At 31.6% G+C, this 25,401-nt stretch overlaps 1 protein-coding gene across 1 annotated transcript in view; it reads right to left on the bottom strand.

The window, feature by feature from the left end:
• Window positions 1-25,401, bottom strand: part of LOC127557076 (glypican-5-like) — a 646,856-nt gene that overhangs the window by 571,541 nt on the left and 49,914 nt on the right. The window contains exon 3 of the mRNA XM_051990541.1: window positions 18,570-18,703. Coding sequence (XP_051846501.1) covers window positions 18,570-18,703 — 134 coding nt within the window. The remainder of the gene's footprint in view (window positions 1-18,569; window positions 18,704-25,401) is intronic.

The following is a 25,401-nucleotide window of genomic DNA, read 5'->3' as shown; positions in this document are numbered from 1 at the left end:
CATCATTATATCCCAAAATATCTGGTCAGGTTCTAGATCCAGGCAGAGGCAGCCAGTTGGTGCAATAAATAAAACAACAAGTCTAAAGTCAGGAAGATCTGAATTCAAATCTCTCCTTAGATACTTTTTAGCTGTCACTTAGGCAAGTCACTTTAACATGTATTTAATCTCAGTTTCCTCAACTATAAAAAGATGATAATAACCATACTTACTTCTCAAAGTTGCTGTGAAAATAAAATGAGATAATACTTACAAAGAGCCTTAGCATCATCCTTACATGGAACAGGCACTATATAATCAAGGTAAGGGAACAAAGTATTTATAAATTTTTTTACTTTCCCTTTCACCACCACCACCACCATTATCATCATCATTATATTAACTGTAGTTTCTCAGCTTTAATCATATTCCATCTTCATCCCCAGATAAGTGTGGCATTGAAAGTAATAATTGAGAGATAAGCAAGCATACAGTAAGACTGTTATTCAAGAAGCCATTCTATCCAAAATCCCATCACAGAATCACCCTGTGGCATATCAGTACAGAGGATCTAAAGTATTTTTTTTTTTACTTTGAGATTTATATTGAGAAATCCTTACATTCCATGTGACATAGGATTTTTGAAAGAAAACTTAAATTGCCCTTAAAAAGATTCAATATAAACTCTCCTAAGCATCAAAGTATTTAATACTTGTATTTGGGGAAAGGACAATGAATTTAGATAATTTCCTCTGTTTTTCTCTAAAATTTCCTATATTCTTAATTATCTTGGGAATATTTAATAATTCCTTTGCCCATTTTCATGAATTTTTAAAATAGATTTCAAGCCCTAAAGTGTTAAGTGGCCAAATTAGTCTGGGAATTGCTGCTCTGAAGGCACAAAAAACTAATTACAAATAAAATGAATAAAAGCTATTCATGATGCACTGCATCTTGTGCTATCTAGCATACATATGTAACAGCCACCATTTTGGGGAGGATATATTCAAGATCCTGTTTTTCAGTTGTTTTATTTTTAATTATATATAGGTATCCATATATTTGTATAAGCATTAGTTCTAGAGAGGAGAGAGAGAGTACCAGAGACAGCATTAATAATGTAAAATTAATGTATCAAGAAATTTTAAAAGAATCATTTACTTTGACTTTTGCAGTATATTTTGTGGTTTTATAGTATTTATTTTCCTTTGGGCTTTTTAAGATTAATATTAAAATGGTATTATATTCCCTACACAATTAACAGGCTGATACAAGACTCTTGGTTGGTGGGAGAAAGCCAGATTGGGCCTAGATATTTCTAGTAGGAGAACTGATTATTTCTCTAGTAATAGGTTGCTTGTTTATTATCACAAAACATAATAACATTTCATAAACAAAAATTTATTAAGTTTCTGTTTTGTTTTAGGAACTTTATAGGAACTAGAGATACAAAAAACATGCATTTAGGTTTATATAGTAGTACTACTAGCCTTGGATCCAAGTTCCAAGTATTTTTTGACTATAGGCTGTTCAATTATTCTATGCTTTTGTTTCCTTATAAGTTAAATGAGAATCACAATGAGCTACTTTCTTATCATAGTAATTATAATAAACATTTTGTAAATTAAATATTTTAGTACTTTAATGGATCTGTGAAGAGTACCACAGGTGCTCTTTACACTGTTAAATAAATCAAATTCTCCATGTCTTCCTGTAATGAACGATTCCTGTCCATGTCATTCCATGGATTTTCAATATAGAATCCTGTCTTTAATAATTTCTTTTATAAGTCTTTTACAACTACTATATAAAGTACTATATAAGCATGAATTATTATGATGTTTTAAACAATAATATGAGACTACTTCTCTAATTTCAATCAGGCAACAATCAGGCAAATGTAATATGAAACAATGAAAAGTATAGTCTTTGTGCTAAAGAACAACATATCTGCTATGGGATTAATTTGTTATTGGAATGCTAATGAATATTATTAGTTTATTGTCTCAACTCCTTTTCTAAATAGTAGAGTAGATTATCAGATATTGCTGGGAATACCTCAATTTGCTAAATGTTTGACGGGAGTTGGAAATTAGCAGTGAAATTGCATGGGTTAAAGAGAAAGGTACAATAGAAGTCTTACTGTTTTGTCAAGTTATCCTCTATTACATCAAATGAATATTCTTATTTTCTTTTGAAAGGTAAAACAAAAGGGAGAAGGGATATACAAGGGGAGAGACATTACTTTTTGTTTAGCTGTGTTGCATTTTACTACTATCAGGACATACCTTTCTTTCTCATCTTTTCTCCCTATCCCAGCTGGGCATTTCATCTATCTCCACCAGCAAAGTCCATGTTAGCCACACTTGGGAATTGATTTCTGACTTCCCAAGAAGCACATAAAAACTGCTGGACTGATGCCTCATTATCAAGTCATCAAAGCAGTCTTATAATTGGTACTTCACATCTGTTCTCCTGCTGGCTTTACCTTTTTTCATTCCAGATCTCCCAATCCCTAAGTGGTTTTTTGGATTTTTGACCACCCATGTTGCTCTGTCATTTTGCTATCTATAGATTCAAAACACCTTGCTTTGCCCTCTGATATTTTTTTTTTCTGGTCCTGATTCTCTACTTGGTTTTTGGCCCAAGGCTTGTTCTGATCTTTCTTATTTCTGGAAGTTTTTATTCTGGTCTATGTGCTTTATTGTGAAATTCCTATCTCTCACCTCACCTAATATCAACTCCTGACCAACTACTTTCTTTTGATCTTAAAATAATATTCAAATTGTAATAGTATTATCCTATTATTATCAGTCCAAGCCAGGTATTAGTCCCAAATGGAATATTTTTTGTTGTAGTGAATATGACATTCATTTCAGTAGGATTAATTCATAGATAATAAATAATAATGACATCTGCAAAGTACTGAGCTTTGTTTGTTGAGGTTGATTTTGTTTTGTTCTGTTTTTAGAAAACTGCTTTCATATTAGCTCGTCTGGGCCTATAAATGGTACACTTGTTTTACTTCTTTAAAAGGAATAATATTTCAGAAAGTGAGTTTTTTTCAGCTAATTTTAAATTCAATGAGTCAATGACAATTTATATGTTAACTGTACATATAATATATAAATGAATTTATTTAGGCATATCTGGATTTGAAAGAATTATTTTTTTGCTTTTAGAGATAATAGTCACAATAAGTGAAAATTATATAATATTTCATTAAGAGTCTTGCATAATCTCTTTGAGATTCATAGAAACAGTGTGAGGTAGATCTTACAGGTATTTTTCCTATTTCATAAATGAAACAGACAAGTATAGTGGCCTGCAGGTCTGGTAGATCTGGGTTCAAGCTCAACTTTTTACAATATTAGCTCCCCAGACAATACTGAAAGACTGCAAATTTCAGTTTTTGCTGATAGATATTGATGGAGAAATTTCCTCACTAATAATTTCTTATAGAGACAAAAGCAAATTTTGATACAGAAAAAAAAAAAACAGGCAATCGCTGATTTGAGAAATTTAATAATTTTATTATAGTAATATCGATACTAAGTAGGAAGATTTTAACTCCAAATCTTTTCACATTCCAAGTGGAACACTACATCTGCTTCACTATACTTAAGAGTGAGTATTCTTTTTCTGTGGTATGCTGCAGAGGGTTGATTACATAGTAAAGACTGATTAGATAATCATTTGATTACATTGATTACATAGTCAACAAAATAGTCTATTTGTTTCATCAGTAACTAACACAAAATATATACACACATACATATGTGCATACCAAATGCCATATATATAGCATTTGGCATATATATATATATATATATATATATATATATATATATATATATATATATATATATATATATGTGTGTGTGTGTGTGTGTGTGTATATACATATATATGTGTGTGTGTGTCTATGTATATGTTTATATTTTATTTATATATGTGTATATAGTATTTTGTTTGATAGTTTTAGTAAACTCAAGTGATGATGAGCAATCTTGACATCTTTCAAATATTTCCCCTATTTTGAATGCATTAATTTCAGAGTATTTGTCATCTGTATAGTTAATTCTTGATATTTTGAGTTTACCACCATCCTATCCAATGTAGTGTATAATAAATTCATTTGCTATAATAGAGGATAACTTCATAAAACACTTAGATTTCTGCTCTACTGCACTCATCTCTTTAAACCATGCAATTTTATCTATGCTGCTAAATTCCAACTCCCACCAAATGTTTGGCAAATTGTGGTTTTCCCAACAATATCTGATAATCTACTGTTAGAAGGGGAGTGGAGACAAGATAATCATGATACGGTTCCCACAAAATGGAAATGCAGTTAAGATATGCTTTTTACATTTATTCTTCATTAGAAGAAAAAAAAAACTTCAAAAGATTTAAATTGCATAGCATTTTTGACATAGAAAAAATCATATTTCTACATTTTTCTACCTTTTTCTCAATCTCATAAAGCTCTCTAACATTTTAAATTATTTTCCCTAAAACTTGTGACATTCTCTATTACACATTCACCCACTCATGCATACATTCAAATCTCCTTAATTGGCACATGCTTAAATAGGATGCTTGGCTAATTGGAATGCTTGCTGGAGAACAGATGGGGCATTGGTGTTGAGACTCTGTCTTAATTTATTGTCCTGGGGTTTTCCTAATTACCCACTTAATTGGCACAGCCACACCACTTTGAAATAATAATGTACAGCTAATTATCACCCATTTAAGCCTGCTAATAGCTTGCTTCTTACCAACTAAATTCAAGGAATCAAGCAGGGAAAGGGATCTGCCATGGGGAAATCATTCTGCCTGGGCTGGTTAGACAGCTACATCAGTGCAATACAGTTTACAGCTGTACTAACTTGGTTTCTGTCTGTAAAACAAAAGTTAGTCTCACTTGTACTGGTTAAAATAATATTGCTTCTTTCTTTCCCTCCTTGTCCAATGGCTGATCAAACTTGAACTGGCCTGGTGCCTTAGTTAAAGGACTAGGATCAATAACTCAGCTTTTCAATTAGCTCATCATTAGCATGTTGTATGGAAAGGATAAATTAGGGGAGATGGAATAAATTCAATTACATCCCCAAGGTGCAGTGTTAAAGAATTCAGTTCAATTGCTGGGAAGGAAAAGTTTTCCAGCTTCTAAGTTGCAGGGAACCTGGCCTAGTTAATGAATATGCCCAGTACAGCAGTTAGTGCCAAGCAAAGGTTTTAATAGATGATTGCACTTCTCCTAGTGTTAGAAGCAATGGAGAAGAGAAAGCAAAGAAAACAAGGGGACATGAAAGAACATAAAGCTCAACAGAAGAATTAAACTGAGAGATGAGAAAGGATAAGTAAGAAAGGGAAGTAGCCAAAGAGTTGATAAAGAGTATTAATAAATAACTTTGAATTACAAAAGAAAAGGTTTCTGCTCAAAGATAGAATAAATTCCTAGAATGTCCACTTTGGAAATTATTTATATTCAGGCCATGCTTTGATTCCAGTGTACTTCAAGTTTTTAGCTCCCACAAATTCAGTTCTTTATTAAAACCTTCAGTAATAGTAAGAACATTTTGAACTAAGTCCAACAGAAATAATAACCTCTAGTTTCTTATTAATGAATGAAACTTTTGACCATATTATAATCCACGCTTTATTTTAATTTTATTTTGTTTTAAATTTTTGGCAAAAAAGTTGAGTGTGGGTATGTGGGGGTGGGTGGGAATGGAAGTGTGCTATGGTGAAATGACCGATTGGGAGAGGAAGATATATGAACATATGCTATAAACATAATAAGAATGGTTTTGGTCAAAATCATTTCTTGGACCACTCAGTTTGGCTTCCTAACTGGAAGAATATGATGATGACGCTAGTGTATAGGGAACAGGAGGAGAGAGTACATTTTGCTCTCAAGGGTCATACTGATCTGAGAAAGTGGGATAATGAACAACTAACTGCTAAGTTTTGGGAAATGAGAAATAGTGATTCAAGATGATGTATCATTCTTCCAAAGCAAGAATTGGATAACATTCAGTTCTCTCTAAGCCACATTTTTCCAAAACAAGGATGAAGATACAGGATTCTTTTTTAAAGGAAAAGAAAATCCATTCAACAAATAAGATCAAAATGGATATATGTTCAAAAATGGATATATATACATATATATGTATATTTTTTATGAGTAGTTATGAGAAAATGTAAAGAAAATGGAATATATCTGTCAGATTTGTGGATAGGTGAACAATTTTTGAGATAGAGAGCTGTATGAGGTATAAAATGTAATTTTTTTACATTAAAAAGCTTTTATACAAATAAAATAAATGTATCCCAAGATCAGAAGGAAGGAAGAAATTGAGGGGGAAATTTTTATAGATTCTCAAATAAAGGTCTCACATGTCAAATAAATAAATAACTTTGTCAAATCTGTAAGACTATGAGTCATTCTTCAATTGATAAAAGGTTAAAGGATATGAACCGGCAGTTTTCCAATGAAGAAATCAAAACAATTGATAGCCATATAAAAATGCTCTAAATCATTAGGGAATAGAGAAATGCAAATTAAAACAACCTTGAAACATCATTTTACACCTATCAGATAGGCTAAAATGATTGAAGCAGAAACAAAAAATACTATGGAGATGTGGAAAAATTGGGACACTGATTCACTGTGGAACTGTGAATTGATCCAACCACTTTGGAGAGCAATCTGGTATTATGCCCAAACAGTCATTAAACTGCTTTTACTCAGAAATACCATGATGAGATCTGTTTTCCAAGTTGATTAAGAAAAAAATGAAAAGAACCTATATGTTCTAAAATATTTATAGTAGCTCTTTTTTGTGGTGGCAAAAAACTGGAAATTGTGGGGATGTTCATGAACTAGGGAATAACTGAACAAACTATGGTATATGGTTATGATAGAATACTATTATGCTATAAGAAATGTTGAGCTCAATGACCTCAGAAAAAAAACATACACAGAATTATATGAAATAACAAGGAGTAAAAAGAGCAGAGAGAACAGTCCATATAGGAGTATCAATATTGTTTTAAGAACTTTGAGTGAATAACTCATTTTGACTATCATAAACATCCCTATAAATTACAAAAGTCATCTGCATTCAGAGAAAGAATGGATAAATAGTTCTATAGAATGATTTTACATATGTGTGTACACAACATATACATACATATTTGTGCATGGTGGCAGTCATTACTAGGGTGAAAGTGGACAGGGGAGGTAAAGATGGAAGAAAAAAAGGGAAAAAGTAAGTTACATAATAACTTTATTATATATTCAAAAAGAAGTGCAAATTATACAGAATATGTTTGCAGTTTCATGTAGAACAATCTTTCTATTCTACTAAGTTGTGGAAATATTTTATTTCTTAATTATCTCAAATTTAATTCTTTTCAGTTAATTCAAATTAATTTAAATTTAATAATCTTAAAATTAAATGAATAATAAAAAAACTACATCTGTCCCAAGCATATATAAGGAGAGATCAGAAAATTTATGGTTTTGAGGATCTAATTATAACTCCACTACCTACTAACTTTGGGCCTGGGGACAAATTAGTGAAAATCTCTGTGCCTTCATTATATTATATGCGAAATGCACATTACAATTCCTGCTGTCTTGGATTCACAAAGTCACTCTGAAGATCAGATTTCATATATGGTATGTGCTTTGAAAAGCATAAAATTTTATACACGTGAAAAGTATTATTATGTTATTAGTCTTCAGTCTTCTACAATTACCATCTTATCCTCTCAACAACATTTCAATTTTATTCCATAAATGACTATCTGAAAAATCTCTTCTTTTTCTGCTATTGGTCCCCAAGTCTTTGTCCCTATCCTATCCACACAGCAATCTTAGGAGCTAAGTACTATAAACCAATGGTATCAAAATTAAACAAAAACAAATCCCGGAAGGTCCATATTGACTTAGAAAATCACAATTAGTTAGAAAATCAACTAATTAACCAACTCAAGGCCTTTTCCTTTGCCCTACTGTCAGAAGATGAAATAACTTTCTTTCCTAGAAAAGTTAAGCCCTCCATTTATCCTTGATCTCATCCTCTCAACTTTGCTCTGGAAAGTTAAGTCCATTTATTACTTCTGTCTTTATCATCTTTCATCACTCCCTCATTATTGGCTTTTTCCTCAGTGACTAAAAACTTGCTAAGTTCTCCCTCATCCAAAAACAACCTTTCATTGATCCTGCAATTCCTTCAAGTAATGATTTTACTTTTTTTTTTTCCTACTTCACTGCAAATTTTCTAGAAAGAGTAAGTAACTTCCGCTTTCTGTCTCTACTTTCCCAGTAATAATTACTTCTCACTAACTCATTTATAAAAGCCACATGTGATCTACTATAAAAAAAGCTCACAGGTTAATTACTTCTTAATTTCCCAAGACTATTTCTATCTTTCACCTTTCTTGACCTTTTTGTACATTTTAAACTCTGAACAATCCCCTAGAATTCTGGATTCTTTCTACTACTTTATTTCCAAAGTAGTATTTTCTACTACTTTATTACCTTTTCTGTTTCCATTCTTTTTTTTTCATATCTAGACCCATAATTTCAGCTGTCCATTGGATATCTGATCCTGAATATCCTACTGACAAACTCGATTTTCTCTTTCTCCTACACTCTCATTTTCCCTGTCATTAACAATATAAATGATAGCATATGTACTTTTTTCAATATACTACCAATAAGTTTTTAAAACCCATTGAGAATAGTTAAACTAAACTAAGCTATTTTACTATCTCTGATTTATCTTAGATTTCATCTCTCTATGATTTTTGTTACTTGTTTTTTCCAATTAAAAGATTATTCTTCTAGGCAGAAAAAAACAGCGAAATAAAAGTAATTTTGTCTTCTCCCAATCTTTCATTATCTTATCTCTCCATGTTTGTCTCTTCCTTCTTTAATTTCCATATTTCCCCTAATAAAATTATTGTTTTTAATCTTTATTATGTTTCATTAGTTTCAGTTCATTTTGAATTATAGTTTTCCAGATACTATTTTTGTTGAACTACATCATGCTTTTGCTTTCCCATTCCATTACTTGACCTTGCTTCCTTTTCTATATATGTCTTTTTATAATTAAAAGTGGCCAAATCAATTCCCTAGGTTTATATGTCCTTTCATTTTCAATCATTCATAAGAATTGTTGCTCTATTAGACTTTAGAATTTCATTTTTTAAATGACCCATTATTTCTAGCCTGTCTTATGATGTCAGCAAATTCTACTCATTTTTTTTTCTGAACCTACTGAAATAAGATTTTCCAGCCTAGTATTCAAAATCTAAAGATCTATTTCTTCTCCTCTGCCATAATGAAATAGTTATTCTTCCTCCCCTCGTGTCACTGCAAAAACCCTTCATTTAAACTTCATCTTCAACTTTTTTTTTCTTTTTGTTGAAAATTAGCTGTAGAATAGCAGTTTTTCTTTTTTTTAAAATTTCTTCTTTTTTATTATAGCTTTTTATAGACAAAGCATATGCATAGATAATTTTTCAACATTGACCCTGCAAAAACTTCTGTTCCAACTTTTCTCCTTCTTCCCTCCACCTCCTCCCCTAGATGGCAGGTAGCCCCATACAGGTTAAATATGTTAAAGCATATGTTAAATACAATATATGTATATATATATTAATACATTTGTCTTGCTACACAAGAAAAATCATATTTAGAAAGAAGATAAAAACAACCTGGGAAAAAAAACAAAAATGAAAGCAAACTATAACAGAGTATAAAGGCTACGTTGTCGTCCACCTTCATTTCCCAGTGTTTTTTCACTGGGTGTACCTGGTTTTATTCATTATTAATCAATTGGAACTGATTTGGATCCCCTCATTGTTGAAGATAGCCACTTCCATCAGAATTGATCTTAATATAGTATTATTGTTGAAGTGTATAATGATCTCCTGGTTCTGCTTATTTAATTTAGTATCAGTTTGTGTAAGTCTCTCCAAGTTTCTCTGTAGTCATCCTGCTGATCATTTCTTGCAGAACAATAATATTACATAACATTCATATACCACAATTTACCCAGCTAGAATAGCAGTTTTCCTTACTGGCCTCTCTACCTTTTGAAGGATTATGTTATAATTAATTCAAGCAAAAATATTATTGGCTTCTCTGGTTGCTACAGACAGTGGCTAGATAAATGAATTCTATCACTATTACTTTATCATGCTTCTAAACCAAATGTGATCAATTTTAAAATTTAAAATTTAAAAATCTAACACACACACATACACACAACGCAACAAAAACAACAATGACAACAAAAATACCTTTATCCATTTTTTTCCTGTCCAAGTGGTCTGTAGTATACTAGGGTAACAATATTGTTTCCATTTCTGCTTCTACTGTCTTTTCCTAAATTTACTCTGAATTTTTTAAACTCATTTCCAAGTTTCTTCCAAGCATATTTTATTCATATTCAAATACTCCTTCATTCCCTACTTTTTATAAAATTTAGCTTACCAGAATCATATCCCAGTCATGAATCCTGTTCCCAGTAAGCATCAGAGTAAAAGATCAAATATGCATTATTGTGTTAAAACATCTAGCTCATCTTACTTGCTATTGATACTCTTTGCTAGGCACACCTGGGGATTTTATTGTTGGTTAGTTTTTGGATTTTGAGCCATATGCATCCAGAGAGAGAACTATAGAAACTGAAGTTCACAAAATAGTATTTTCACCATTTTTGTTGTCATTTGCTTGCTTTTCTTTTGTTCTTTTTCATTTTTTCCTCTTTGATATGATTTTTTTTTCATGCAACCATGATAAACCTGAAAATATGTATAGAAGTTCACATGTTTAATATGTATTGGATTGCTTGCTCAGGGAAAAGATGGAAGTAAGGGAGGGAAAAAACTAGGAATGATTGGGCAGGGGTGAATGTTGAAAATTATATTTACATGTATTTTATTCTAAGAAATGTATTTTTTGGTTGTTGTTTGTTTTGTTTTTGCTGAGGCAATTGGGGTTATGTGACTTGCTCAGGGTCACACAGTTAAGAAGTATTAAGTGTCTGAGGTCATATTTGAACTCAGATTCTCATGACTTCAGGGCTGGTGCTCCATCCCTGCGCTGCCTAGCTGCCCCAAAATTTATTTATTTTTAATACACATTGCTTAATGAATCATGTTGGAAGAGAAAAATCAGAGCAAAAAAGGAAAAATCATGGAAGTGATTTAAAAAAACAAAAAAACAAACAAACAAAGTCAACATTGCATGTGTTGATTCACATTTGGTCTCCTTGATTCTTTTTCTGGGGGATACAGATGTCATTCTCTGTCCAAAATTTAGTGGGATTGCATTGTATCACTGAACACTTAGAAGATCCAAGTTTTCATAGTTGATTATTACACATTCTTGCTGTTATTATGTAAAACGTATTTGTGATTTTGTTTGTTTCACTCAGAATAAGTTATTGTAAATCATTAAAAGGCTTTCTAAAATCAGGTTGTTCATTTTTACAGAATAATATTTCCATTATCTTCATATAACACAATTATGCAGCTATTTCCCAATTGATGAGTTTCTACTTGTTTTCCAATTCTTTACTACCAGCTGCTACCAACATTTTTATACATGATGGGTCCTTTCCCCTCCTTTATGATTTCTAAATAATAAAGTAATGGCACTGCTAGGGCAAAGGTTATGCACTGTTTTATAGCCCTGTGGGCATAGTTTCAAATTCTCCTCCAGAATAGTTAGATCATTTCACAACTCCAGAAACAATGCATTAGTGTCCTAGTTTTCCCACATCTCCTCTAAGATCTATCATTATCTTTTACTATCATTTTAGCTAATCGGAAAGATGTGAGTTGGTACTTGAGAATTGTCTTAATTTGCATGTCTTTAATCAATAGTGATTTAGAGCATTCTTTCATATAATTATAGGTTGCTTTAATTTTGTCAACTGTTCATAACCTCTGACCATTTATCAATTGGGGAATGACTTGCATTCTTATAAATCTGATGCAGTTCTTTATATTTTAGAAATGAGATTTTTATCAGAAAAACGAGCAGTAAAGATTTCTTCCCCAGGTTTGTACTTCCCTTTTAATCTTGTTTCTGTTGGTTTAATTTGTGGAAAACCTTTTACATTTAATGTAAGCAAAGTCGTCAATTTTATTTTCATAATATTCTCTAGTTCTTTTTTATTTATAAATCCTTCTTCAAAGATCTGATAGGTAAATTATTCCTTGTTCTCCTAATTTGTTTATGGTATAATTCTTTTTTTCCCCCTAAGTGACTTGCCCAGGGTCACACAGCTAGGAAGTGTTAAGTGTCTGAGGCTGGATTTGAACGTACATCCTCCTTAGTTCAGGGCTAGTGCCCTATCTACTGTACCACCTAGCTGCCCCCATGGTATTATTCTTTATGCTGAAATCACATACCCATTTTAACCATATTTTGGTATGGGGTATGAGATGTAGATCAATGATGAGTTTCTGACATATTATTTTCCAGTTTTCCCAGCAATGTTTATCAAGTAGTAAACTCTTATTCCAGAAGTTGGAATTTGGGGGATTATCAAATACCATATTACTATAGGCCTTGATTATTCAGTTATGTATATCTAAATTCCACTGATCCATTACTCTATTTCTTAGCCAGAACCAAATGGTTTTGATGACTGCTGCTTTATTACATAGTTTTAGGTTTAATCCTTTGATCTCAGCCTGTTAAACTATGATCCTTTGAATTTTTTTTATTAATTCCCTTGATATTCTTGACCTTTTGTTCTTCAACATGTGTTTTGTTATTTTTTCTAGTTCTAAAAATAATTTTGGGCATTTTAATTGGAATGACATAGAAAAAGTAGATCAATTTATGCAGAATTGTCATTTTTATTATATTAGCTCAGCCCACCATGACCAATTGATATGTTTCAAACTATTTAGGTCTAACTTTATTTGTGTAAGAAGAATTTTGTAATTGTGTTCAAATAGTTCTTGGGTTTGTCTTGGCAGGTAGACCCAAGCATTTCACTTTGTCTTTAGTAATTTTTAAATGGAATTTCTCTTTCTATGTCTCACTGATGGCCTTTGTCAGAAATATATAGAAAGGCTTATGATTTGTGTGGGTTGATTTTATATACTGAAACTTTGCTAAAGCTGTGAACTATTGCCAGTACATTTATGGATGATTTTTAGGATTATTTAAGTATATCTTCATATCTGCAAAGAGTAATAGTTTTATTTCCTCATTGCTTATTCTAATTCCTTTAATTCTTTTTTCTTACTGATAAAGCTAACATTTTGGATTCAATGTTGAATGATAATAATAATATTCTTATTTCAACCCTGATATTATTGGGAATCCATCCTTCTTATAATCTGATTGCTAATGTTCTATTTTAAAATTTTGCATCAATATTCCTTAGAGAGTTTGGTCTATCATGTTGTTTCTTTCTTATGGCTCTTCCTGGTTTAGGAATCAGTACCATATTTATGGCATAGAAGGATTTGGCAGTACTCTTTATTTATTTTTTAAATAATTTACATAATATTGGAATTAAGTGTTCTTTAAATGTTTCATAGAAATCACTTGTAAATCCATCTGGCCCTGAAGATTTTCTCTTAGGGAGTTTATTGATGGTATGTTCATTTTTTTTAAATGGGACTATTTAAATAATTGATTTCTTCTTCTGTTAATCTGGGCAATTTATATTTTTGTAAATATTAAACCATTTTGGCTAGATTGTCATACTTGTTGCCATGCAGTTGGGCAAAATAGTTCCTAATTATTGTTTAATTTCTTCGTCCTTGGTACTAAGTTCACTGTTTTCATTTTTGATGCAGATGATTGGGTTTTTTTTTTTCCTTTGCTTTTTCTAATCAAATTAACCAAAGGGTTTATCTATTTTGCTGTTTTTTTCTTTCATAAAACCATCTCTTAGTTTTATTAATTAGTTCTCTTTTTTAATTAGTTTTCTTATTTTGTGAGGTAATTGAGGTTAAGTAATTTGCCCAGGGTCACACAGCCAGGAAGTGTTAAGTTTCTGAGATCATATTTGAACTTAGGTCCTCCTGAGTTCAGGGCTAGTGCTCTATCTACTATGCCACCTACCTATCCCTCAATAGTTTTCTTAGGTTCAATTTTATTATTCTCTCCTTTGAGTTTCAGAATTTATAATTAGGTATTTAATTTGGGATTTTTAATTTGTTCCTTTTTTTTTTTTAGCTTTTTTAGTTGCATGAACAACTCATTGATTTCCCCGTTATTTTATTCATGTAGCACTTTAGAGTAATAAAATTTCCCCTAAGAACTGCTTTGACTATGTCCCATATTTTTGGTATATTGTCTCATTATTGTCATTGTCTTGGATGAAATTATGGATTGTTTCTGTAATTTTACCCTCTCATTTCTTAGAATTAGATTGTTTAATTTCCAATTGGATTTTTAGTCTATTTCCTCTGCCTCTTTATTGAATATAATTTTTATTGCATTGTGATCTGAAAAAGAACTATTTACTATTTCTGCCTTTCTTCATTTGATTGTGAGCTTTTTAATGACCTAATACAGGGTCAATTTTTGAGTAGGTGCCAAGGACTGCCAAAAAAGGGCATATTCCTTTCTATTCCTATAGAAATTTTTCTCTAGGACTTTGTCATATCAAGGATTCTTAATTAGCCTTTCTAGTTTCTTTCTTGTTTTTTTGTGTTTAGAATTTTCTGATTTTGAGAGGGGAAGGTTAAGGTCTCCTAAGTAGAATTTTGCTATCTGTTTCTTCCTGTGATTGGCTTAAAATGAATTAATTAATTGGTTAAATTAATTTGGTTAAATAAATTTCTATACCTAACTGAATGATTAAGTTATTCCCTCTTATTGTCAAAACTTATGAGATAAAGCTTCAAACAATGCTTATCCCTCTCCCTTCTTTTCCTCAATTGTAATAGGTCTCTTGTGCCTCTTCATGTGAACTAATTCTTCCATTATATTTTCTCTTTCCTCTTTTTCAAGTACAAACTTTTTCCATCCCTTAATGTCATTTTTTGATGTTATTATCACATTGGAGTCCATTCCCAACCATACCCTCAGTCCATGTGATGCCCTCCTCTGCCCCAGTGACAGATATAGTTCTTAAATGTTACAGATATCATTTTCTCATCTAGGTATGTAAACACTGTAACCTTTAATTTATATATGTGTGTGTGTGTGTGTACATATATATGTATATATACATATACACACATATATGTCTATACATATATGTGTATTGTGTGTATGTGTATACACACACACACACACACACACATAAATATTTTCCCCTGTTTACTCTTATATGGTTCCCTTGAGTCCTTGTGTTTGGAGATTAAATTTTCTATTTAGTTCTGATTTTTTTCAATAGAAATGATTGAAAGTCTCTTACTTCATTGAAGCTCCATTTTCTCCCCTGAAAGATGATGCTGAGTCTTGCTGGGTAGTTCATTTTTATTTGTAACCCTAGATCCTTTGCCTTCTGGAATATGATATTCCAAGCTTTATTGTAGAAACTGTCAGATCCTGGGTAATCCTGACTATTGTTCCTTGATATTTGATTTTTTTTTTTTTTTCTGAAAGCTTGCCGTATTTTTTCCTTGAGATTGTAGGAGTTTTGCAACAGCATTCCTTAAAGTTTTCCTTGTGGAATCTCTGAAGATGATTGATAAGAGTCTTTCAATGAGCATTTCCCCCTCTAATTCTAAAACATTGGGGCAGTTTTCCTTAATTATCTCAATGAATGTTATTCAGGCTGTTTTGTTGTTTGTTTGTTATTTGTTTTGCTTTTTGTTTGTTTGTTTGTTTTGGTCATAGCTTTCATGTAGGCCAATAATTTTTAAATTGTCTCTTCTGGATCAATTTTCCAGGTTGGCCATTTTTCCAGTGAGGTATTTCACCTTTCCTTCTATTTTTTTCATTCTTTTTTGTTTATTTGACTGATTCTTGCTGTGTCACAAAATCATTAGCTTCCATTTGTTCCAATATAGTTTTTAATGTGTGATTTTCTTCAGTTAGCTTTTATAACTCTTTCCATTTGGTTTATTCTACTGTTTTTAAGAAGCTGTTTTCTTCAGTCAACTTTTTCATGCCTATTACAAAGTGTTGACTCTCTCTAATTTCCTTTCTCATTTTCTTTCTCATTTTTCTTCTTCTGTATTTTTCTTTTAAAGTTGTTTATGAGCATTTCTAAGAAGCCTCTTTGGGCTGGAGATCAATTTATATCAGTCTTTGAGATTTTTCTGTTCTTATCTGAATTTGTGTTTTTGTCTGTCCTGTCACCATAGTAGCTTTCTATAGTGAAAGTTCATTTTAGTTTCTTGCTCATTTTCTCTCTTTTTGGTATTTCATCTTTTTTATTTTTTACTTTTATGCTTGAACTCTCCTCCTGGGGTAAAGAAGATGCTATCCCAAGCTAGCTATGTAGTTCTGACCCTTGGCTTTGATCATAGGGGTGGCCCCCTTTTGTTTGCAGGGACAGATTTGCTTGCTCTTTTCAGGAAAAAACCTGATTTCTTAGAGTTTGCCTTGTGAGCTGTGACTGGAAGCTGCCCTACTGATTTACTCTTCTACTGATCCAGGACATGAGAGTCACAGCTGATTTGCTGTGATTAAAACCCTCTCACCAGCTCTTTCAGAGTCTGTCTGAGCTAGGCTGAACACCCTCTTCCCTCCAGTGAGACTGACCTTTCTTGAAGTTTTCCCAGTCTATCTTGAGCTAGAGAATGGTTTCATTCCATCAGACTCTGTTCAAAGGCTTGGTTTCTTCTGGTTTCAAGGGAAACTGGAAGACCTTCAGCAGCTTCCTAGCTTTACTCCACCATCTTGGCTCCTCCCCTGGAACTGTAGGCCTTACATCCTTTGCATGTATTTTGAAAATAAAAAGCTGTTATGTTTTTTAAATGCACTCTAGATTTCTTCTAGAAGCTATTACAGCTTTGAATAACCAAGAGAAGATAGGAGTCATCATTGAAACATATACTTTAATTTATTTGATTACTCTTTACTTTTTTTTAAATTTTGGCCTGAAAATTAAAAAGTAGTTAGTGGGGCTGGATATTGCCATACCCTCTCTTCAAAAATCATGCATTTAAATCCAGTCATCATTTGCTTATCCAGTTAGAAGACTATTCCATAATGTAAAGAAAGCAAAAATCATACAAAAGTCCAATATCACTGTCCTCTTGGCTCTGAGCAGAAATCCTAATCTTTCAGCTTTTCTTTACTTTATAAACAGAACTTTAAATACCTATTTTGACATCTTTGGTTTTCTTTGCCTGATTTATTTCATATTCAGATTTAGAATCTCTGATTTTTTTTTTCTTACAGAATATTTCCATTGCTTCATCTTCTATAAGTATATTTTAAAAAATAATATTAGCCAATGTCCATATCATTGGTCTATTCATCTTGTTTTCTTCAAAGTTTTCTTATTCACTGTAAGCTTTGTTCCTGTGAGGTACTTCATTAATGGAAGCATTCCCACATCCCACATTCATTTCTTCCATATTATCTCTTGTCATGGAAGCGTGGCCTGAGCTTTGGCCTGGACTCTTTGAAAACTACTTTCAAAATCTGGATGTGTGTCAGATTGTATTGTCTATTCTTACCCTATCCAATATCCTTCATGGATAGTAAGATGTAGTTGTCACTCACTAGTTCTTTCTTTTCAATTGTATTGACAAAAATGGTATATTATTGTCAAAATCAGGCCTTGAATGATATTTTCCCTTGTAGTTTTCCATACTTTTAGGAATGAAATTTTCATCAAACCAACTCAGTATTTTGTTCACATTCTCTACTATTATAAGACAGAGACAGAGACAAAGAGAAAGAACTCTACTATATGAAGTTACCACCACTTCTTCACCCCTTCACATATACTCCACAGTATATCATGCTTTTTGGAGACAGAATTATTATAATTTCCTCCACTGGATACATAATTATTTTTGCTTTCTGACTAGGTAGTCTTTAGTAAATTCCAATTACAGTAACACTCTCATTTCTTTGTCTATTGATGTGCTTTGCTCCCACTCCCAACCCTCTTGGATTTCCTCACTTGTCCCCATGGTATTTGTTGCTATTCCATCATATTTTATTCTAATTTGTTCATTATGAATACATAGATTCATACATTATGAATAAATAAAACAAAGTAGTTTAAATCACTACTGATTAAAGAAATGCAAATTAAAATAACTCTGAGGTATCACCTTATACCATGACTAGTCATGAGCTTCATTTATCCTTGTACTAACACTGATGACTTAATTTTCACTTAACAAAATATGTTTTTCAGATTCCAATGCTTCAAGTTGAAGTGAAATAATATATGTTATCTCCCAATGTGAAACCTAGCCTTTGCAAAAAGTCCCTGCCTAACTAAGGGAATTGTTTTTGCTGGCTTTTAAGCCTGAACTAATGTTATTCTCTTCTTTCTCTCCTGATGCATTTCAGGTTTTTTTTTTTTTTTTTAATTGAATATGGTCCATTCTGTGGTAAAATTAATGGCTTACTTTCTTCCTTCTTTCTGGTTGTAAAACTAATGTCTTACTTTCTTCTGCTGGCAAGGGATTCTTCACCATCTCTTGAAGAGATCTTCATTCCTTGCTTATCTTTGCTTTGATCAAGAGAACAACCAGGGGTTTGTGTAGGTGTTCTGACAGGGGGACCACAGATCTTGTTCACCTTTTTAAAAGAAAGAAATAAGAGTTAGTAATAGGACCTTTAAAGGATTTTCAACCACATTTGTACTACCTTCTCAAATTATTCACTCAAGTATAAAAGCATAGAGCTACCTATATTATTAGGTCTTTATACATATTAGGCTTCAAACACAGGAATTGTTTTCAACATTTTCAAAGCCAACTAATTGTGTTTCATTGATAAATGGCAAAAGTAACAAATTCATATTTTATGTGTTTTTTCCACAGTGCTTAACAGAGGTCATATAAAAGGATTAAATAAGAGTTTTGGATTATGTTGGGGTTATATGTAGAAGGGAAATTCTTTAGATAACAAATTTAAAAATAAAGATGATTAGCTTATGTAATGGTTCTATAAGTCAAGTAATGAAAAAATGAAATGGTAGATATGATTAGGATTACTTTCTACCACATAATATATGTATAAAATATGTTTGATATTAATAAAGGTTTAGGGAATTAATTTAGAATCAATGACACAAAAAATACCTGATAAGGAAACCTCCTCTACCAATGCAAGTTTGCAATTTATAATCTTCAAGAGTTACCTCTTCTAATAATCTTCAAGTGTTATCTCTCTAAGCAATTTAATTGAAATGTTAAATAACTTGCCAAGTTTAAACAATTAGGATATATCAGCACCTGAATTCTCAATTTCCTGACTTCAAAGTTGGCTCTGCCACTTTATCACATTGCCTATATAATTCAAAGGTATAGAATTTCATCAATATGGACAGTACCTGAGTACTAATGGGATACAGATGGGAATTCTTCCCTACTGTACTGTGTAGTATTCACACAGTATTGTAGGAAGAAACAAACAAGTAAATTTAAAAACAAATCCATTTTCTGATAGTGTAAGCTCTCAAGACATATTTGCTTTGGTTTTCAAATGACATACAGTTTGTCCCTGGATTTGGATTGAAATCTGGATTGAAATTCTTTCTTGCTTGATAGAATACTTGGCTGGCTTAGCCTTTAAAAACCAAGAATTATTTCCATGCCACAATGAGGTATTACAGTGGTACTTTAGGAAAAATGTATAATGTACACAAAATCTATATGTATATGTGTGATGTTATAATTCATACAAGATCATTGTATAATTAAGTAGCTTAAAAAATCAGTGAGGGAAAGTAAAATTTTAAAAGAGAAAAACATACATCAAATAGACTCGGTTCTAAAAGGAAGGCCATTTGGGAAAAGGAAATCCTTATTTTTTACCTGGGTTTGTATAGATAAGTAAATTGTGTTTGAAAAGTAAACAGTTTGGAATCAAATTTATAAGAATATAAGTCATCCCCAGTTGATAACTGGTCAAAGTAAATGAACAGGCAATTTTCAAAAAAAGAAATGGAAGATATATATCTTGTCATATGAAAAAATGCTCTAAATCAACAGTGATTAGAGAAATGCAAATTTAACAACTCTATGATAACATCTATCAGATTGACTAATATGACAAAAAAAAAAGAAATAAAATGATGGATGTTAGACTAGATATGGGAAAGCTGGGACACTAATACATTGTTGATGGAGTTGTGAACTGATTCAATCATTCTAGAGAACCATTTGAAATTATACCTAAAGGGCTATAAAAATGTGCATATCCTTTGGTCCAGCAATACTACTGCTAGATTTATTTCTCAAAAATATCAAAAAAGGGAGGGGGAAGACCTATTTGCAGAAAAATATTTATATCAGTTTTTCTGAGGTGTCTAGGAACTGGAACTTGAGGGAATGCCTATAAATTGGGGAGTAATTAAAAAAGCAAACTATGCAATTTTGATGGAATATTACTATTCTTTAAGAAATGAGAAGCCAAATAATTTCAGAAAAACCTGGAAAGATATGAACTGATATAAAGAGAAGGGAGCAGAAACTAGAAAATACTGTATACAGTAAGAACAGTATTGTACAATGAAGTACTGTAATTAACTTAGCTATTCTCAGCAATACGATGATCAAAAAAAAATCTCGGAGAACTCATGATGAAACATTTTATCAGCCTGCAGAGAAAGAACAAATATTATCTGAATATATACTGAAGCATACTGTTTTTTACTCTTTCTTTGTCCGTTTCTTTTTCATTTTGTTTTAGTCTTCTTGTACAAAATGATTGGTATGGAAATGGAAATACATGATTGCACATGTATAATTTATAATGAATTGCTTATCATCTGAAGGACTGGGGATTGTCATAAGAAGAGGGAGGGAGGAAAAAAGAGATACAGATCAGAATTCAAAAGTAAAAATAAAACAAATGTAAAAAGTAACTTGTAATGGGGGATAAATAAAATATTAATTTTTAAAAAGAAAATTAAACTGAAGTGGAATCTATTGACATTCTCTAATTAAAGCACAAAGACAAAACTTAATGTCTCTTTCTATTAACTATTCTGAGAAAGTAAGGGGAGAAAGCATGAATCAAGCTATTGCTACCACTCTACTTTGCTTGATTAATTGATTTTTGGAATCATTATGATGTGAAGCTTAGGCTTCATCTACAAATCAATAACAGAAGTCTATTTTAGATTCATTACCTAAATAAAGTTCCTTATACAAATTATTCAAACATCTTCTAAAAAGTCAAAAGGATTTATCAGAGAAATTGAAGGTTTTACAAGTAAATATTGCCAAAGCTTCCTTTTCTTTGTTTATTTAGTATAAGATTCACCTTTTTTTTTTTTTTTTTAAATTCCACTACAACAATGGATCTATAATCTTGGGTATTACTGAACACAACAGCATTTTGTAATATATGAGTTCCTTCTCATTTTGTGCTATTTTAACCTATGATTTAACCTATTATTTAACCTATAACTTCCCAAAAACTCCATAATTTTCTACATTCTACACAAGATGAGAGATTATGTGACCTCCCTTGATCTCTTCAGATTGTATAAGTATCAATTTTAAAAATTAGAACACTTTGGTTGTTCCTTGTACTCACAAATGTAATATGACTGCTTTATCCATTAGGAGGAGGGACAGCATGGAGAGTTAAAGCTTAATTATCACTAGTCCTCTGTCCCTCAATTCTCCTCTTGAAGGGCCTTTAACAAACAACAAACACTTTCCTTTGTAACAAAATAGATAAGCAAAACTACTCCACACATTGACTATGCATTGACTATAATTTTAAATGTATATCTTATTCTGCATTGTCAGTAGAAGATTATCAAGCTTCACTATTGATCCTTTGGGACTATAGTTGATTAATACATTGATCAGGATCCTTAAGTCCTTAAAAGTTATTTTTAAGTGTCTCCAAAGCTTTAAGCATTTTAAAAATTAGTCTCCTACTTCTGTTCAGTTTATTCTGTATCATTTCATACTAATCTTAATAGATTTCCTTAAATGCATTTATTTTGTTGCTTTTTACAGCACAATGGTTTAAGCCTTCCTTCTGACACTTTTAGCCATTTGAATCTATCACTTAATTTTTTAATAAATATTCTCAAAAAACTCTCAGATAACAAATCAAAAAGAAAAATGTGATATTCTTTATCACTAAAATCACAGATCCAACACACAAGTCTATATTTATCCTTAACTTACATGGATAAACAATTATTTATTCTCAATCAAGAGGCATATTCTTTGTTCCTATTTCTTTGCTATGAAAAAATACTATACTAAATATTTCATATTTGTGGTTCTTTCTTTTTCTTTGTTCTATCTTCAGTGATACTAATGATCTAACCAGTCAAAGGGTATATATGCACAGTTAAGTAACAAGCTTTTGTCATAAAATGATGTTGCTTTTGGATGCCATTTCTCATTATCTAAAAAATAGTATCTAAAATATTATTGTTGATAATAGTATTGGGAGTCTTTAGATTACCAATTAGGTCACATATTTTATATCATTTAAATTTCATAGGAAATGGTAGTCATATATGCCAAGCTTTACTCTTTCACAGATTTATAATTATTTCCATATCAAGAATAAGTCAAATAAATAGGACATGTGGAACTTCTGCTAATTATTTTTTTCTTACTTGATACTGATTTTAAACATTGCTATAAAAAAACTAAGATTTCATTGCACAAAGACAGTTCACATATGATTCTCACATTGGTACTTCATAACTTCAATGAGTTTTTTAAAAGTTTCTTTTTATGATGAAATCAAGTACACATCATAGTCATTTGACAATATTTATTTTCTTCTTGAAGAAAAGATTTATGATCTTTGAGCATGCGAGATTGGTATATTCTATAAGCTCTAGATTTTCTTATTCATTACTTTCTGAGTGCCATGTTATACAGTATACATTTTTCCCATCCTTTCCTACATCTGCTGTGGCATTGGAGTCACTGAATATTAAAATATGGACTGATTTCATTTGGAGGATTTTATCAATTTCTTTATAAAATTTCTTTATGTCCTTACTTCCTACAACCTATTTTCATGTTCATGAGATGTAATATTCTTCATAATGATTTTCTTTAAAGTGCTTATTATCAGATAAAGGATATAAAGTCAATTTTCAGATGAAGAAATTAAGGCCATTTATAGTCATATGAAAAAATATTCTAAATCACTATTGATCAGAGAAATGCAAATTAAGACAACTCTGAGGTTCCACTACACACTTCTGAGATTGGCTAAGATGATAGGAAATGATAATAATAAGGGAGAAAAAAATTGGTAACAAAATTTTGCAAGAGGGAATGTTGAAAACTATGCAAATGTTTTGAAAATAAAAAGTGCTTATCATCAGCATTTCTTATTATAATGTGTGATGAACAAGTGACCCATACCATTAAGTTTCAATGAATTAACAAGTATTTATTAATGCTTACCTCTGACAGGTGTTGAACTGGGCTGGAGGTACAAAACGAAAAATGAAATAATCCCTTCCTTAAAAAAAGTTTGTATCTATTTTGAAGAAAACATGTGTACATATAAGCACTCAAAAACAAACAAAAGCAATACAAAGTAATTATGAAGGAATGACTCTAGCAATTAGAGAAATCCAAAAAGGCTTCATTTAATGATGGTGCTTGAGTTCAATTTTAAAGGAACAGAATCCTAAAACATGGAGGGTAAGGAGAAAATATATTACAATTCAGGAAGATATTCAATGGAAGGGGATAGGGGTAGAAGACCCCTATGAGAAACAGAAAGACCAGTTTGTCTGTGTCTGAACTATAACATGGGTGGAAGATAGTAATGTTCAATAAAGCTGAAGAGGTGGGCTGAGACCAAATTATGAAGAGCTTTAAACATCAAATAGAAAAATTCATATTTTATTCAAGAAACAATAGAGAAGCATTAGAGTTTATTGAGTAGCTGAGAGACATTATCAAATTTGTATTTTTGGCAGCTGTATGAAGTGTAGAATAGTCAGAGATTTTGAAGCAGTGATACCAACCAGGCATTTCAGTATTTCTGGCAGAAAATAATGATAATCTGAGAGTAGTCACTATGCACATAGGGAGAAAGGGATAAATGTGAAAGCTGTTATGGAGGTCACTATGACAAAACTAGGAAATTGACTCTGGGAGGTGTTATTTTAATAAAGTGAGGTATTGAGAATAATACTAAGATTTTAAATATAGATAGATGGAAGAATAGTGGCAATTTTGACAAGGAAGAAAGACATAAACAAGCAATCAAAAAAAAGAAAGGAAAATTTTTAGAAAAGGGATACATTTGAAGGAAACATCTGAAGTGCGTATATGGCATCCCATTTGAAATGTCTAACAGGCAGGTTGTCAAGCAAGATGGAGATTAGCCTGAATACATATGTTTGCAAAGATGATGAGATGATATTTAAAATCATTGGGTAAAGAAGATATTGTAGAGACACAAGAATAAAGGCAAGGACAAAGCCATGAAGAATATTTATAATTAATGGGCACAAATCATGATTCATCACAGGCAATCAACACAGGTCAGAGAAGGAGGGAGAACCAAGAGAATGGAGTATCACACACATACATACACATGTCCACAAACAAACAAACAAAAGGAGTACTTGGGAGAGAATGTTCAACATTTTTTAATACAGTAGATAGATAATGAAGGATAAAGACTGAGAAAAGGCTAGATTTGGTGGATAAAAGAATATCAGTAACATTGAAGAAAATATTTCCAAAAGAATGATAAAGTTGGAAACCAGAATGAAAAATGACTAGAAGTTAGTTGAAAGATTAAAAAGGACACAATGAATATATATAAATAGCAATTTCTATGAGTTTGAAAGCTGTGAAACAATTTAGAATGATGATCTGAGGGTTTGACATAGCAAAAATTTTGAAGGATAGAGATGGGCGTGTGCATGCTATCATCCCAGAACACAATAGACATGAATAAGTGCATGACTAATTTGTAGACAACAGTGAAGGAATTAATAAATAGGGAGATATCAAAGATTAGTGGAAGGAAAATTATTTTGGAAGGAAACTTGTTGGAGATGAGACTAAAGGAAAGAAGAGATGGCATAAACTCTCTTTGGAAATAGGCTAGAGAATCGGCAATGTCCAGAATTTAGATCCTCTAGTATATTTTTATTCACAGTAGCAGCAAGAAGGCAGAGGGAAGGACAAGAGGAAAAGAACAAGCCTTAAATATCTCCTGTATGCCAGGTACCAAGCTTAGTGTTCAGTCATTTTTCAGAAATATTTGCTCTCTGTGAGCCCATTTGGTGTTTTCTTGCCAAAGATAAT

Source organism: Antechinus flavipes, chromosome 3 (genome assembly GCF_016432865.1).
Source record: "Antechinus flavipes isolate AdamAnt ecotype Samford, QLD, Australia chromosome 3, AdamAnt_v2, whole genome shotgun sequence".
Lineage (NCBI taxonomy): Eukaryota > Metazoa > Chordata > Mammalia > Dasyuromorphia > Dasyuridae > Antechinus > Antechinus flavipes.
The sequence above is the reverse complement of the archived record's forward strand: the minus strand, read 5'-3'. Positions and strand labels throughout refer to the sequence as shown.